Source organism: Mastomys coucha, unplaced genomic scaffold, assembly GCF_008632895.1.
Source record: "Mastomys coucha isolate ucsf_1 unplaced genomic scaffold, UCSF_Mcou_1 pScaffold15, whole genome shotgun sequence".
NCBI classification, from domain to species: domain Eukaryota; kingdom Metazoa; phylum Chordata; class Mammalia; order Rodentia; family Muridae; genus Mastomys; species Mastomys coucha.
The window spans coordinates 8,779,973-8,797,263 of record NW_022196897.1 but is presented as its reverse complement, the minus strand read 5'-3'; the positions used below and the strand labels follow the sequence as shown (position 1 = coordinate 8,797,263).

The following is a 17,291-nucleotide window of genomic DNA, read 5'->3' as shown; positions in this document are numbered from 1 at the left end:
TTGCTCTGTGGTGCTTCCCTGTCTGGGGTGAATATGTGTGTTGTTTTCCCCAGGTAAAATTTAGTCAGACAACACCCACTAATCTCTTTTGAAGGAACTGATCACCACCATCTTTCTCTAGGACTTGCTATATAGTTCGGGCTGGCCTTTTTTTTTTTTTTTTTTTTTAAGATTTATTTACTCATTTAATGTATATGAGTACACTGTCGCTGTCTTCGGACACCCCAGAAGAGGGCATCGGATCCTATTACAGATGGTTGTGAGCCACCATGTGGTTGCTGGGAATTGAACTCAGGACCTCTGGAAGAGCAGTCAGTGCTCTTAACCACTGAGCCATGTCTCCAGCCCTCAGGCTGGTCTTGAACTCATTATCTTTTTGCATGATCTGGCATGCAGAAAGGTTAACCTCTAACCTATTTCCTTTACATCTCTTCTTTTCCTTTGGGTTTTATATGGAAAACAGCAACAACCAGAGCAAACTTCCCAAGCACCAGAGCCTCTCCTCAACTACCCTGTGTTCTGCTGGCGGCTACCTCCTCTTCTAAGCGCTTAGTTTCTGCTGGCACAGCTCTTCCCTCCCAATATCTTCTCAGCTTGCCTAGTGCCTTTTATGTTTTCTTCATTCACTTTTAATATATCATTTCCAGCAGGGAATAAATAGTTGTCTATTTTTCCTCAGTTAATCTTCATCCAGAAGTAATATATTCTTTTCTCTCTCCTTAGAAGACTATAGTCTGTTTTTGAGTTTTCCCAGCTTTTGTCTTCTGATGAATCTGCCCCATCACTGGAGATCCAGCCCCAGCAAACTACTTTCTGTTCATGCTGTTTGTGGATGCTGATGGCATGCATGCTCTCATGCATTCCATACACTGCAAGGCTGGCTGGGCTCAGTTTCCTTTTCACACCCCATCAATCTCAATGTCACTTGCTTTGCCACCACCAAAATGGGTTCTGAACCAGCACAAAGACAACATTGGTATAGTCTTGTACGTTTTGGACAGTTTCCTCCTAATATTTGTCTTAGGAACCATTACCCTCTCAGAATAAAAGACAACAATGACCATTTTGTTTCTTTTAAAGAGATTGATCACAAATCTTTCTGTCCAGACCATTCCTATTGATGATGATAGATCCTCAGGAAAGATAAAATGTTTTCATCAGTTAAAAAAAAAAAAAAAAGTAGCCCCAGTGGGCCTGGAATCCTAAGGAGCCCTCCCGGTTGGCCTTGAACTTTCCTTTGTCTGACTTAGACGGTCTGAGTCTCCCTTAGCACTGAGATTGCAGGCCAGCATTTCCACCTCTCCACTCCCTTTTCACAAGGACTACACATACTACTTTCTTCCACTTGTCTATAAACAGGCCTCAGAGTGAAAGAAATATCTTTGAACATCTCAGGATTTGTGTTGGATTCAACCATTAAGGAGCTTTTGGAAGGCCAGAAAATGGATTTGTAAAGTATGATATGAAGTCAGCTCTGCATAGTTTGAATGTGTGTGTGTGTGTGTGTGTGTGTGTGTGTATTGTGAAGCTTTCAGAAGTTAAAATATAAGTGAGTCAGGAATGTTGACACAGACCTTTAATACCAGCACTTGGGAAGCAGAGGAAGGTCCCTGTGAGTTCGAGGCCAGTCTGTTTTACAGAATAAGTTCCGGGACAGTTAGAGATACATAATATACATAATAGAGAGACCTTACCTCAAATACATACACACACACACACACACACACACACACACACACACACACACACACATTCAAATTATATATTGGTTTTATTGAAATACAACTAGATCTTGTTCAAAGAAAACAAAACCAATTATAAATCTCTATTATACTTGTATATAGTTGAAATAATCTTTTAGGAGAAAAGTTATGCAAGCCTCAATCTATCCTTCTCAAACCTATATGTGAATTGCCACATAATTATCCTATAATGCTGTCCTATCTGAAGGGAGAATATTTAGTTAGTTGACTTTTGGATTAGAATGGCATGCAGGCAGTTTTAGGAATACAGGAGTCCAATGTACAGAGCTAAGAAATATGGAGAGACAATCAGAGTTTCACTGACGCAAGAAATGGAGCAGTCTGGCTGGTGAGATGTCTTACTGGTTAAGAGCACTGACTGTTCTTCCAAAGGTCCTGAGTTCAAATGCCAGCAACCACATGGTGGCTCACAACCATCCGTAATGAGATCTGACACCCTCTTCTGATGTGTCTGAAGACAGCTACATTGTACTTACATATAACAATAAATAAATCTAAAAAAAAAAAGAAAAAGAAAGGAATGGAGTAGTCTTGGGATGTCTCTACTGTGTCTGTTCAATGACGATGAAAGGAAAGGCTAGGACCTTTTAAAATTATCATTTTTATTTATTTTCATTATGATTGGGTTACTTTGGACTGGCCTACCATATGGCAGCCTCCTAGTTAGAATAGAATAGCTGGGATGTAGTCTTCTCTTCCAAGATGATAAAGCACTTCACTTCTCCAACTCTAATGTGGATTTCCAACCAGACTGCAGCATTTGCACAACATGTTCCATCTCAGACTAGGTGAGTGGGTGGAAACATTTTAAAAAACTGGTCTCAGATTTTTAAAAATAGAATATTTCTAAATGAAAGTCACGATTCCCAAAGCAAAATGTAAGTTGCGCATAAATGTATTTAATCTTATTATTCTTAAAATGGAGACATAAACTCTAGATGCTGCTGATTCATTGTCACACTACTTTTGAATAACACATTTGACTGCTGAAAAATCATTTGAATCCAGAAGAAATGGTTGGATATATGATTCTGAATAAAACTCTGAGCTGGTATTTTTCTACCACCCAAACGTATTACTACTCAAATGCAAGTGAGAGTAGTTTCCTGGATAGTGTCGTGAGCCCAAGAGTCAGTCATTAGAGGTAAGGTCAGTAAAGAGCTAATGCCAGCATATGAAGCACACGTCTGCTATTCTCTTTATAGCTGAGCTTTGAGTTTCTACTCCCCAGCCATATGCACTATTATCTGGACAGTTAGTGCTCAGCTAGGACTTTAAGATATAGCCACTTATTGATAATGGTGACACAGACTCAGGGGCAGAACACTTGCCTAGTGTATATGAGGGCATGGGCTTGAACCTTAGAACCCCAAATAAAAAAAATCATAATACCACCTTGATTAGTTATTTGTTGATTAATTAAGTACTGATTTGTGTGGGCCAAAGATGTGGCAGGTATTATTGGAGTCTGAGTTAAAGCTTCAAAATAAATATGAGTGTTCTGTTATAAAATTTGGGAAAGGTAAGCCAAGAGCAAAGAAATTATTCAAAATTAGTAACACACTGCTGGTTACTAATTTTGTTTGGTTACTAATTTAGTTTGTTATATATAACAAACTAAAGAGTGTTATCAACGAGAAATTAATGTGAAAAACTAGATTACCTTAAAACAGAAAAGAAGTAATATAATTACTACCTGCAGAATGCTAAATTAGTAAATAATTTACAATATTTGTTTGAAAGGGTTTTGATGAAGATCCTAGAACTTCCTTGCCTTGGAGAATCACTGTCTCTTGATTATTATAGTTAAATGCTGTGTGAGTTTTCTGTAGCTATTCGATTTAACATGAAAGTGGTTTTTTTTTCCCCAAAAAATGTTAGGAGGTATCATCCTTTTTGAAATTATATGAATAAGGAATAAAGCACACAGTGTTTTCCTATTGAAAAAAAAGTTGCTCCTCTGATGGCATTTGGTGTCAAATATCTCAGACACATAATTTTGCAAATGCTTCATACTGAATTACAAATTTCACTTGTGGAATTCTCTGGCAAACACTTGTGCCTCTTAGACTTGCCAGCTTCTATATTCAGAGTAGAAATCAGCCATAGATTGTCACAGAATGACCTCAGACCAGACCAGGCCTGGCCCTTGTGGTTCTATTTCTGGCTGTGACATTTTTCCCTGATAATGGTTTGCCAAACAGTATTATTATGCCATCCTCAAAGCCAAAATTTATATTTTGAGAATATTCTAGTTGCCATTTTAAAAAATGTCTTGCTTGCACTGCAAGAATTATAGTTTATGAGTTGGCTTTGTAGTTGTTCATCTAGTGATGTATTTATTTCAAGTTACATGATAGGAAATCACACATTAGACATGCTCTGGGGAGGTAAAGATCAGCCTTTCAAGTAAACAGAGCTAGAGTTACTGTTGGTTATCACTGACCCAAGAGACTAGGGGTAAACAAGTGTCCAGGTATCAATCCTGAAGTTCATGAAGCCCATAGTTCAGTCCAGAGTTCGCTCAGTTATCATGACCCCTAAACATTGTTTCACCAACTTTCTCAGGAGAGCTCTTAAGAGCAGCCACATGATTGAGTGCTTGGCTCATTTTCCTTTCGCTTGCCCTCCCTCTGGTGGAGGTGTTAATGAGCAAAACACCAGGATGGGCAGCTGAGAATCCAAAGGCTTGCATCCTGTACTCTATCATTGTGTGGGGCAGTGAGTGACTGGCTGGCGGTTGCCACTTTCCAGATGACCTGAGAGTGACTGTGCCCTTTGGTCTACACAGAAGGAATCTAAATTGGAGATGAATCACTTATTCAGAGATTACTATTGCTCCTTTATCTTCAGACAGGAAAAGACCTAACTTTTCACTGCTAATGTGTTCTTAGTAAGTGTCAGTGAAAGAGTAAAGTTCTATTGAGGAAACAAGACAAAGTTTTGCTTCATAGCAACCTAATTATTTCATAGTTAATACACAACAATTTGATACTTTAATATCTTAGTAACTAACACAATGTTTTTGGGTTTTTTGGTTTTTTGAGACAGAGTTTCTCTGTATAGCCTTGGCTGTCCTGGAATTTACTCTGTAGACCAGGCTGGCCTCGAACTCAGAAATCCACCTGTCTCTGCCTCTCAAGTGCTGGGATTAAAGGTATGTGCCACCACTGCCCTGCCAACATGTTTTTATATTTTCAGAGTCCCTATCTAGTTGTGATTTCACCTCATGTACACAGCCCAACAAAATATGAAATGTGCTGTTACATTCATAAATTCTAGTGGGCAGGCTAGAAACATGCTTTCCAAATCCTGGTCATGTAGTCTTTCTCCATTTAGAGTCTGATACACACAAGACATAAATGATGTATGAGAAGCATTCCCATGATTTTGGGACATTATGATCATACCTGTCCTAGGAACAGGATTAAATTCTTACTTATAGACCACAAGTCTATAGGCACATAGTAAGTTAAATGCTAGCTAATATGGTTATTAGAATTGAAAAGGATGTTTGAAGTAGCTGTATATAAAGAATGGATTCTGGAACCAGACCCTCTGGGCTTGACTCCTGCCTCCACATTGCAGTCTTATTAAGATGTACATAAAACTCTGAGAGTAGTACCCATGAGGAGACAAAGCTAAAGAGATGCTGGCTGCCATTGTTTCTGGTTAGCTCTACTACAAACAAGTAAAAATTTGCCCCATTACATGGAAATTGAGGAAGATAGACGATAGTATTTTAAAAAGACTTTATTTTTAATTGTGTGTGTGGTTATATGCAGTGAATACAAGTGCCCTCAGAAACCAGAGGTGTTGGGTATTCCTGGAGCTGGAGTTACAGGTGGTTGTGAGCTGGCTGATGTTCGTCCTAGGAACTCTTTTAACTGCTGAGCCATCTTTATCTCTAGTTAGGCTCTGGATAGAATCTTGGTTCTCACATGGTACTTCCTTCCACTGAAATGCTGCATCTGTAGATTTTGTTACTTACCCATATTTCCATAATGACTTTGGTTTTTCCAGACAGGGTTTCTCTGTGTAGCCCTGGTTGTTCTGGAACTCACTCTGTAGACCAGGCTGGCCGAGAACTCAGAAATCTGCCTGCCTCTGCCTCCCAAGTGCTGGGTGGGATAAAAGGCAAGGGCCACCACTGCCTGGCCCCATAATGACTTTCATTTACTTTTATGGACAACCTTTTATTCTCTAGTAACAAAAGGAAACTTTCTTCCCAAACCAACACTTGTAAAATCAAGGCCTTGTAAAGGCGAAGCCTTGTAGATACGCTCAGCTGTTAGGCATTCAGTTATGCAGTGCACACACATTTGCATCCTCTTATTCCCTAAGCCCACCAGGGATAAACCACTTTAATGTTATGTTTCTATTCAGTTTTTGTTGCTTTACCCAATGGCAGGGTATAACTAGATCAGAGTAGTAGGCTGTGTTTTCATTTATTTATTATTTATCACCCTTGGCTATTGGTTAATTTGGTTACGGGCAGTCACACCTTACATATTTCATGGCTACTGAAAAAAAATTTCTCTCCTGTGTCAGGATCTGGTGGTAAATTCTGTCTGCCCTCTTTCACTGTAAGGAACTATAAACTAAGGGTCAGGTTTTTCTTTACCAGCTCCGGAGTGCTCTTTTGAAAACCTCCACAAAAAACAGGACCCTAGGCGATGGGTGTGGAAAGGGGGAGGAGTCTTGAGAAGGTAATTGTAGCAAAGATGAAAAAGGTAACACGTCCCACAAAGTCTTGGTTTTTGTTCCGTTCTCTCAGGATGGTGGTGACAATTGATCAGACACAAAAGCTGTCAGTCCCCTGCCGAAGTGAGGATCGAAATGACCCTCCATAGCATCAGTAGGACAGAGACCTGGAGGGGGAATTGCGTAAGACGGGAGTGGGAGGGTGGTGGTGAAGAGGTGCCAAGCACCATTCCCACAGCTAGAGGCTCCTCTTGGGTTCAGAGCTGGTGAGCCACCTCCGGAGAAGCGGTAGGAAGGGGCGGCTGAGGGGCGGAGCAGAAGGCTTGAGCCTGTAGCCCCTGAGTGGTTCGCATACTCTCGCAGCGTCACCGGATTGGGCGGTTTGCAGCGGGAGACGTTATGAAGCGCAACAGGGCGGAGCCAGCCGTTCGGGTCTGAGCCCAGGCCCGGGAGTTGGGTGTGGAGCGGCTGCCGCGGGGCTGGCGGCTAAGCCACAGTGACGGGGAGCGTGGGGAAAGCACAGCCACCGCCGCTCCGTTCCGCTAGCGGCGCCTAATCGCGCAGCCGACCTGCAGGTTAAAAAAACAAAAACAAAAACAAAAAATCTGAACGACACGTAACCGCCACCGCCCGGTCCCTGCTCACCGCAGGAAGCTACCTTGCAGTGCGGCGGGCGGGGACACTCCCTTATCTGGACGCCCCACATCCCGTAGCTTCTCGCCCCACCCGCGGCAGAAAAGGGGCCGCCGTCCCCCAAGACCTGTCCGGCAGAGAGCTGCAGGACTGTGCCCGCTCCCGGAGCGGCGCAAGCAGCCGGAGTTGTGTGCCCGGCTTCGGGGTGCGGGGACAAGAGGGTTAGCGGGTGCCCAGGTTGCGGGGGGGGGGGGACGGCGAGCACCACCCCTGTACCGCCCGGTCTTCCTCGCTAGCTTGGCTCCCGGGGCCGGGTGACTGCAGACCGAAAACTCCTCGCCTCTGAGCGTCCCCCGGGAGGGGAGGGGAAGAAGGTGGGGTGGGAGGAGGTGGATCCAGAAGGAAGGCGCGAGCAGTCCGCCCCCGGGAAGCAGCTCGCGCGCCCGCCAGCCCGGCCAGTCTCGCGCTCGGCGATCGCGGGCGCGGGAGCGTGGGGGCCCCGGCCGGCCGGGCCAGGCGAGGGGAGAGTCCGGCGGCCGCCGCCCCGCCCCACGCCCTCCCGCGGCGCCCAAAGCCCGGGGCTGGCCGGGGCAGGTCGCGGCGCTGCCTGGGAGCCGACCCCTAGCCCGCGATCTCCGTTGCGTGGCCGCTAGTCTCACCGCCTGGAGCTGAGGCGGGAGCCCGCGGAGGCCGCGCCCGCGTGTGCGCAGCTAGGGAGGCCGGGGCACAAAGGCGAGCGGCGGGCGCCGGGGTCCGGCGGGCCGCGGAGGAGGGGCGGCGCCTCATGAATATTAACCGAGCCGCGGCCTAGCGCGCCCCGCCGCGGGCCGAGCTGCCGAGCGGAGCCCTTGGTTCCCGCACGCGCTCGGGCCGCGCTTCCCGGGAGCCCGCGCCGGCGACCCGCCTCAGGAAGGGGCGGAGGAAATAGTGGTAGGTGGGTGGTTTGCTCTTCGCTTTCCCTCTGTTTCAGGTGGCCACCGGGGAGGGCGAGCCAGGGTCGGGGTGGGGAGTCGCAGCCGCGAGCTGAGAGTTGCGGGGGCCGCGGCTCTCCCGAAGCATGCCCTGGAGCCGGAGCGGGAGCGGCTCCGCGTCCCACCCGCGGCCGCACGCCTCCCCAGCGATCCCTGCCGCGGGCCAAGGAAAACAGCCGCCTCCTCGGGGGCGCGGGCCGGGGCGCAGGGCAGGCTGCCACGGCCAGCCGGAGTCACCCGCGGCCCGGGCGGCCACCGCCGCCGAGCCCACGCCCGCCCCAGTCCAAGCTGGCTTTTTGTTTGTTTGTTGGGGAGTTGGAGGGCGTCTGCGAGTCTAACCCGATGCGGAGAAAACTTCGCTTAAGAGTAGGTATCCGGGTGCTGCATAATGCGCCCACTGCCTCGGCGTTGCCCAAGAAATGCAGCACTTGAACCGGGATTTTTTTTTTCCCCTTCTTGAAGGCTTCATAGCAGCCGGGCGTGTTTGACATAGCCACCGGGGCAGTTCTGAGGTCTGGTTCTCTTTCTCTAACCGACGTTCAGGCGTTTTCCTCCTTCTTTTTTTTTAAATTGTTGCATGAGAGGATTGTTTTCAGGGCTCACCTTCGTAGACTGAGTAATTCGGATTGTGGGAGAGGGGGAACTTGGTCTGGGCTTGTGGCAAGGCTAAAGATCGGCGCCTGGGGAAAGTTCACGTCCTTCATTAACTTCTCCCGGTTCTAGGAAGGATCTCCGAAAGCTGATTTTTCTCTGGCCTCGGAGTAACACCGCCTGTAAGTGGACCTCTTTTCTCCGCTCTTGGCCTCCACCCTACCTGCCAAGGAAACCTGTCGCCCCTGAACTTTAAGACTGAAGAAATGAAGAGGACAAAGTCTGTTGACGAGGGTATTTGAAGGGGCTTCCCGCAAATCGTTTTTGACCAGTCCTGCATTGCCTCAGAGAACCTGCTGTGGAATTGCTTCCCGTTTGGTGTGTGGTGGCACCTCTCCAATGTGGACTCCAAAGGATTTGCCCCTTTACAATTTGAAATGAAATGATGGCCACACATTGGACTGGTCTGCCTGAGGGAGATGGTGACAAATTCAAGGCCTGTGGGGCCGCCTCTGCCTGTGAGGTAAGCCAGCTAGCTGGGCGGTGGCTTATGTCTGTGAGAATACGGGGTCGTCTGCCACTGAGTCGGTCAGCTGCTTGGTGGCAGCGCCCAAGTTGACCAGGAGGGAGGTGAAGCCTGGCCTACTTTTGTTTCAAGGGACTTTAGTGATTAATTAGCAGGGACAAGTCTCTGTCTTACATGCCAGATTCCTTGTTACCCTTCTGAGCAGGGGCATTCTTCCATGTCTGGCCAAGAAGCCTGAGAGCAGTAATGTTCAGAATCCATTTTTCCTCTAGAGTTTTGGACATTGGTCTGCTTGGGGGTGGCTTTATGTAACGCTTGTGTGTGTTTTACATCCTCATTGGCGAGGGCAGCTGGTATGCTTTGGTGCACCTGGAATCCAATGTTTTCGACTCTGTTGGGAGGGGATCCTGGTTCGATAGCAGCTTTGGGTGGGAATCGAAGGCTTCCATGGACGGCTTAGACTCAGTCTTGGAAAACGCCTGTGGTGTTGAAATTCCAACCTCCTGGAAATCTTCTGGCTTTGCTGTTCTTTTATTTATGCTCAGTTGGCCCTTATACTGCTGCACCGTTCTGTGGGCTGCTCTGGGTGGCAGGTGGCCTTCACTGAAGTGCAGAGAACGGCTGGCTGAGAAGAATTTACTTGTGGCTTGTAAAAAAAAAAAAAAATTTTTTTTTTTTTTTTTTACGAGCCACCCAAACAGAATTTGTAGAAAATGTATTCACTTATGGCATCACTTGCTCTGGTGTCTTATTCTCCTTGTATTTGAGCTGGTGTATGTGGAGTTTACGTCTATGATGGTTCTGTCTCGTTTACTTTGTTTTGTATAGTTCCTGTAATTTGCTGGCTAAAGGTGCTGAACATTGTTGTTCTTTATTGAGACGTGTCTATTTTGAGATGACAATGATGGCAATAGCAACATCTCCAGTGAGCCCTCATGAGCTCACTATTTTCCTCTGTTGTAAATTTTCTCTCTTTGGAACGTGACTGGTTCTAAGCATGTGAATTTGGATATTTAGTCAGTTAAATTTTGGCTTAGAAAGCATGCAGAAAAAGTGCTTCAAGGTTTCTTCATTTGGGGATAGAAAGTTTGTGTGAAGGGTGCTTTTTGTGTGTTGCTACAGTTTATTGGACAGAGCCTCAGGTTTACTGCTAGAATTAGTTTTTTGATATCAGTAAACACCTGCTTGCAGGTAAAGCATGATTAAGTCTGACACCACAGTCCTCTCTCTGATCACGGTAAACCATAATGATGCCTTTTGGAAGACCTACCTACAGCCTGGCGATTGCTTAATGGGTATTGTATTTACATAATAATATATGCTGTGGTCCTAAAGCCTTATTTGTCATTGTCTTGTGAACACTTTAATTAGCATGCTGCTTGCCTTGTGTTCTACCGTTTATTTGATAATGTGTGTGTGTGTGTTGTTATTGTTTAAGGCTTGCTCTCAACCCAAGAATGTAGACTCATCTTGTACTTGTCTAGAAAGCAGTGTGTACTTACAGCTAGTTGCGTACTGGTTTTATTGATGGTGGCAGTATATATGTTTTTAAAGGCTATGAAATGTGTTTTCATTTGGGCATTTTGCTTGTGTGGCTATTGTTTCTAGTTAGGAATGAAAAGACAACATTGTATTTTGCTCATTTAAAGAGTACTTGAATTTGGTATTAGATTCATATGTTTTGACTTTATAAAGACTAGTCTTAGATTCTTTGTGCTTCAGAAAACATTTGCAAACCAGCAGGTGAGAAGTGAGGGAGTGGTGATTTTAGTTAGTGCCTTTGGTTAGCTGTGATGTGGCTTTCTCTCTGATGCTGGGAACAGACTGTGACTATTTCTGAACACTAAGAAGGGAGTTGCCATAGTTTGGTTTGATAAGTATTTGTTATTGAACACTTAGTTTGTATTTAGTTTTATTGGAAGTACTGTATATTCTGTAATACTGTCATTCGACAGTTAAGAAAATGAACACAAAGAAGTAGTGGTATTCCTTAATGGGTCTGAATAATAAATTGATGTATATTCTTAACTAATCAGGAAATAAATGCATAGGTCTTGTTTTAATGCTGTTTGTCAATCGACCAAAATGTCTAACTTTGTGAGACAGAAAATTTAGTAATTGGACTGGCATTTCTTTCATGCCTTATCTACTTAGCTCGTTTTGTGTTCTGTGGATAAGGCCAGTTGCTTTGCTTAAAACGGAGATTTCATGCTCTTGGTAAATAATCCAGGCACCCTTCCTCAGGGCTATATTGGAAGACCAAAAAGCAGATAACCAATAGCTTTCATAACTTAAAGAATTACGATAATTCAGACAGTGTCTTGGCGTCATACAGTCAGGACAGTCAGAATGTATTCAGACAAACTACTCTATGCATCTAAATGTCATTTCCGTCCCTCCCTCCCCACTGGCCCTACTGCGCGTAACCCAGGCTGGCCTTAACCTCATGGCAATCACCCTGTGTCAGCCTTTCATGTGCTGGGATTATAGGCAAGAGCCACCAGGGTGTGCTTTAAAAAAAGATGTGCTTTTCAGTGATGGTTTTAGTCACCCTGACCCATGGTGTGTTTCTGTCTGTGTAACTTTGACTTGCTATTTTGTTTAACATAGCCTCCTTTAAATATTCTGTGATACCATCGTTCCCCTTACTTATTACTTAGTTTTAGGCTTCAAGGTTTAGTTTGTTGTTGGTGTTTTTTTTTTTCTTTTAACCAGAAAACTGAAAAGTTTAAATTGATTTTTTTTTCCTTTCTGCCCATTTTAAACACTGATAGTACCTTTTAGTCTATAGCCCCCAGTAGTCTACAATAATGAAAAATTTTAGCAATTTCATTATTAATAACTCTCTTTTTTTTTTTTTTGAGACATGGTTTCTCTGGCTGTCCTGGACCTCACTCTGTAGACCAGGTTGGCCTCGAACTCAGAAATCTACCTGCCTCTGCCTCTCGAGTGCTGGGATTAAAGGTGTGCACCACCATTGCCTGGCCACTAAGGGTGTTTTTCTGAGTAGGAAATTGCTTGAAGTCTTGCTTTGGTTGTCTTTTATAGTAGTGCTCATTTTGTTTTGTCCCAGACTCCCTTGTTCCGTCTCAAGCTTCTTCTATTTTTTCTTTTGTCTGTCTGTCTGTCTTTTTTTTTTTTTAAATGGGGTTCTTTTACTGTTTGCTCATTTCATGTTGGATTAAGCCAATTTCTTTCTATTCCTTTATCCAGTCCTCGCCTTTCCTCCTAGGCTCTATTTTATGTTTTCCCGTGCCTTTAATTTATATATAATCGACACCCAGTGTATGACCCTGTCCCAGACTCTGTGGTTGCCTTCTAGACCTACATAGGTACTGTGTTTTGCACTCAGTGGGTTTCAGAATGTTCCACAGGCAATGCACTCATTCCAGAGTCTGTCCTGCCACCGACCTCTGTCTGTCTGTGCTGCCAGCCCTCTTAGGAGCACCGCCACTGCCTGTTCACCTGTCAGGAAGTAGGTGGTTATTCTTGATTATCTAAAGTTGCCAAGTCTCCATGGCCAATTGCGGCTGCCACTTCCTGAGTTTGGCTCGCTGTCTCGCTGACAAGCAGGAGCTTCCTGGTAGCTCAGCTTGTCCCTGTGTCCTTCCAGAGCTCAGTCTTCAGTCCCCTCTCCTTCCTCACCCCTTTTCTTCCTTCTGTAGTTCATATAACTGGATTTGCAGGACTGTGGGCAAGTGAAGCCTGCTTGCCTTCACCTTCTCACAGGTGTCTCTTCACCTTGCAGACACCTTGCTTCTCCCTGTATCTGATTTTCACTTTAGCCCTCCAGGCTTTTCTCCTGCGTGATTCCTAGCGAAGTCTGCCCTGGCTCTCCAAGACTGATTACTTGCTCCTAGTGCATTAGTCCAAAACACACTGTACTTTATTGGGAACAAGTGCTTACAGCTCTGGCCATCTCTGCCTTCTTTGGACTGCAGCCTCCATAAGAGCACAGAGCATGTCTATTTCCTCAGTGTCTGACACATAATAAATGTTTGGTGTTTGTTGAACAGATGAATGGATACTGTGGAAGGGCTTTACATTTCAGTGACTGTTCACTGAGATCTGGTATACTATCATTATCGTCATTACTCTACTTCATCCTTATTCCCTTCACTGTCTGTAGGATTTCTTCAACTTTCTTACCTGTGTACATCTCAGGACTTAGTTTGAACCTCTTCCCCTCCTACATTCCTTGGTTTTGGTCCAGGATTGCTGCAGACTGGATATATAGTTGCAGGTGACTTTGAACTTATGACCTTCCTCATCCTACCTCCCAATTTCTGGGATGACAGGCATATGCTAGGAAGTCTGCCTTTCCCTGTTGCTTTTGCAGCAAGATCTCACTATGGAGCCAGGGTGGTCTTGAATGTACCATCTTCCTGCCCCAGCCTCCCTAGTGCAGGGGCACATACCACCATGCCAGGCTTCCTTTTATCTCTTGAATTCAGATGCCCACGTCCTACCAACCAGGGCACAGACTCCATCTGCCCTTGGAAGTAAACAGGCAACTCCAGAGGCAACCTGCTGATTCTCTGCCTCCTGCTGCTCACCTTGCCCGTTTGCTCTCTTTGGGCATGCTCATCACAAGCAGTAGCCGCCCTGCTCTGCAGGCTCTGGAATGATTGGTGTCTCTTTTTTAGCTCATACAGGACATGCATATTTGCTTGACTGATTTCTCAGCTTGATCTGCTGGTGTATTCTCTCTGTTCTAAGCAGAGCAGACTGTTTATGAATCAAATCATGTCATTCTTTCACCCAAATTCCTTTAATGGCCTTTCATTTCCTTAAAAGTTACAGGGCAGAGTTCTTTCAGTGACCTTCAGGGCTTTTCCCTTTCACCTTCCTGCCCTCACTTCCTGTTACTCTTCCCCTCATTCCTCCGTACTGGCTATCCCAGACTTTTGTTACTCTGCCGGAAGAGACGGAGCCTTGAGCCTCCCACCTCCTGGCCCCTTGTGGAGTGCTCTTGGTCTCTTCCTTGTCTCCAGTTTGTGTTTATAGGCCACACACCCAGCTTAGAGCACACTACCAGTCTTGCACTTGACTGCTCACTCTTCCTTCCCCAGCATTATCCCAGTGTTACCCATTTTCAGCAGACCTGTTTAGCTAGATAATTTCACTCTGGTTTTTTTGGGGGTGGGGGAAGGAGCAGGGTGCAGATAGTTGAATGTGGAATATAAATATTCCCAGTTTGGCCATTTCATCCAAGTGCATTTTGTGGCATACTGTATTTCTTACACGCATGAAGACAAGAATGAATCCCACAGTGTCACGGAGTTTGTTCTTAGGTGTGTAATGTGTAAACACCGTGTGTCAACCTCGGAGGAGGAAGTACTCCATATTCTTCAGAAGGCCTCACACCTTCAGTTCCCTTCCATTTTCGTCAGGATTGGTACTGAGATGTTTGAGTCACTTATTTTCTTTTGTATCTTTCTTACCTTTGGGAAGTTGGTTACTAAGTTACAGTAACCAGGACAATATGTAGTATGTAGTACAAATGAAAGAAACAATTTGCACCACTGGGTTGGCTCTCAGACTAGAGGAAAGGTAATCAGAGTGGTGGATGCAGAAGGCTTAGTGAAAGGTAATATGTGCATGCTAGGTTCTGGGGTTGAGCCCTAGCACTGAGAGAGGAGAGAGAGAGAGAGAGAGAGAGAGAGAGAGAGAGAGAGAGAGAGGGGCAGACAGACAGAGAGAGAGAGAGACAGACAGACAGAGAGAGAGACAGAGACAGAGAGAGACAGAGACAGAGAGAGGTGCGAGGTGGGGAGCCTGTGTGAACAATGTGTCTGTAGTAACAATGTTTCTTTAGTGAAAGGATTGTCTACCATATATTTACTTTATATTTTTTAACATAATAACCAGACAAATTTAACAGCTGTTAATTTTTATGCAAGTATAGAAATGCTAATTTTTTTATCCTTTTTATTCCTAAACTGCTGTTTACTGAGTTTTAAAATGTCTTGTGAAATTCTGATTTCTAGCAAATCTATACTGAGAGCAATTCATGAGCAGCCTTTCAGGGGCATGTGCTTTGTTCTGGGAAGTCCTGGGTTGATTCTAGCTAGTTAGGATATACTATAACACTATTACTTCATTTTAAGTGTTCATGGATCCAAAGCCAGAATACCACTCTGCCAAAATCTCTCTGTGGAACATTAGGACTGAAGGCAAAGCCTGCCAGGACTGAGAATAAATAGTGCAGTAGCAGAAGCGTGTATCAGTTGGGGTATCGTGTGTGAGTCTGGGTGGGAATGCATGAAGCCAGATCCTTCACTAGATAAGAGCCACCAACAAAGAAAATTTCTCCATAAATAATTAGTGTTCTTTAGCATTCATTTCTTTTAACATATTTCGAAGTCTGTTGTGCTTTGATTTCATGGTTTTAATTTGAGCTACTATGGGTCAGGTAAACTACAACAAAGGTAATGCTCTTTCTTTTGTTCTTTGTGCTGTGAAGAGCCTTGTCATCTTCTTATATTAACAACATGCTTGCTGATGTAAGAATGGCCAGTGCTAGTGTTGATAGATGCACAGATGCTGTTATTGAATGCAGCTATTTTCTGTTACAGAAGGACCATATGGTAGGCACTTGTTTTTCTTTCTGGTTGATGTGATTAGATTACTAAAATGAAAGGTTACTGTATTTAAAGACTATCGAGTATTTATCTACTTTTAATCGACCTTATGGAATTAAATGTGTGAAACTATTATAAATGGTCTTCTGTGTAGTCTTTGGGGTAGTAAGACTTTGTCTGAGCAATTTTTAAAGTTTCTGTGACAAAACCCCTGCCACGAAGTAGCCTCAGGAGGGATGGATTTATTTTGGCTTAGGGTTTACCAGGATGTGGTGCATTGTGGCAGGGAAGGCATTGTGCAAAGAACAGAAGGTGCTGGTCACATGTGTCTGTACTCAGGGACAGAGAGTGATGACTGCTGCTGCCCAGCTTGCCTCTGCTTCTCTCTAGGACTCCAGCTCATAGAGTGAGACACCCACATTCAGTTCCTTCCTCTATTAAAGTTTTCTGGGAGCATCTTCATAAACATACCCAAAGGTGTGTTTCCATGGCAACTCTAAGTACAGTCAAGTTGGGCCATAGAGATGAACCATTATACATGTTTCATGCAAAACCCTTATTTTGCATTATTTTCATGAAAAGAATTTTGTAGTTTAAAGTGTCATTGTCTCATCAAACTGAGTATTGCACAAAATAGTTTATTTCACGATGGAGTAATGGAAGACAGCATTTTATGCTTTTAAAGTAACCCAACATTGGACCTGAAGGATGGCTCTGGGTTAAAGGCACTTGCCATGGAACACTGGCAACCTGAGCTCAAACCCTGTATGTAAGCCATGGTGGAGGGAGAGAATGGAGTCTCTGGAGTTCTTGCACCTCCAAATGTGCACATCGCATGTACACCCACACTTGCATGTCACAAACCCAAATTACAAGTGCTTTAAGAATCTGAGAGACAAATGGATATACTGTACTATAGCTTCAAAACTTGACATGGTAGAATTTTTTTTTTTGTTTTCTAGTTAATGTAAAGGATTCTGGGCGGGGCGGTGGTGGCGCACGCCTTTAGTCCCCCAGCACTTGGGAGGCAGAGGCAGGTGGATTTCTGAGTTCAAGACCAGCCTGGTCTACAGAGTGAGTTCCAGGACAGCCAGGGCTATACAGAGAAACCCTGTCTCGACAAAAACAAAAAAACAGACAAACAAACAAAAAAGATTCTGTTTTCTCACAGTAGGAGTAAAAGACTAGGTTTCAAATTTAAACTTGGTATTTCTGAATATTTATCTATTGTTGGGAATGTAGGCACCCCAGAGCAAACTGTTGTCTATTACTTTAAAAAAAGTTAAGTTAAAGACTTTTATTTCCTTTGCTCAGTGGCTGGCTGCTGTCTGACCTTCTGTTTGATGTTGGGTATGTTTGGATTCTGGCTTTGATACTTACTGCTTTTGCTCTGTTGCTTATCTCAGCCCTGAATGGACATCTGGTGTAGCTGTGAGCAGTGTGCCAGGTATGCTCTGTCCTTCTTATAACCCAGTGAGCAAGTCTCTTGCTTTCCTTGTTTTTTTTTTTTTTTTTTTTT

The 17,291-nt window shown here is 44.5% G+C and overlaps 1 protein-coding gene and 1 long non-coding RNA gene across 8 annotated transcripts in view; one reads left to right on the top strand and one right to left on the bottom strand.

Moving 5' to 3' along the window:
- Positions 1-5,501: 5,501 nt before the first annotated feature.
- On the bottom strand, positions 5,502-7,950 carry LOC116089758. Its single transcript, XR_004118463.1, has 2 exons — positions 7,760-7,950; positions 5,502-7,036 (listed from the first exon to the last, which is right to left on the bottom strand). It is a non-coding gene; the product is annotated as an uncharacterized LOC116089758 (long non-coding RNA).
- The window catches only part of Arhgap21 (Rho GTPase activating protein 21), a 136,088-nt gene continuing 125,729 nt past the window's right edge, over positions 6,933-17,291 (top strand). For 4 of the 7 annotated variants that reach the window (XM_031369151.1, XM_031369149.1, XM_031369148.1 and 1 more), the window contains exons 1-2: positions 7,583-8,034; positions 8,795-9,185. In XM_031369151.1, the coding sequence (XP_031225011.1) occupies positions 9,105-9,185 (81 nt within the window). In that variant the 5' untranslated portion in view covers positions 7,583-8,034; positions 8,795-9,104. Of the gene's footprint in view, positions 7,043-7,582; positions 8,035-8,082; positions 8,438-8,794; positions 9,186-17,291 lie in introns of those variants that run through there. The other 3 variants (XM_031369147.1, XM_031369145.1, XM_031369146.1) reach the window with 3 other exon arrangements.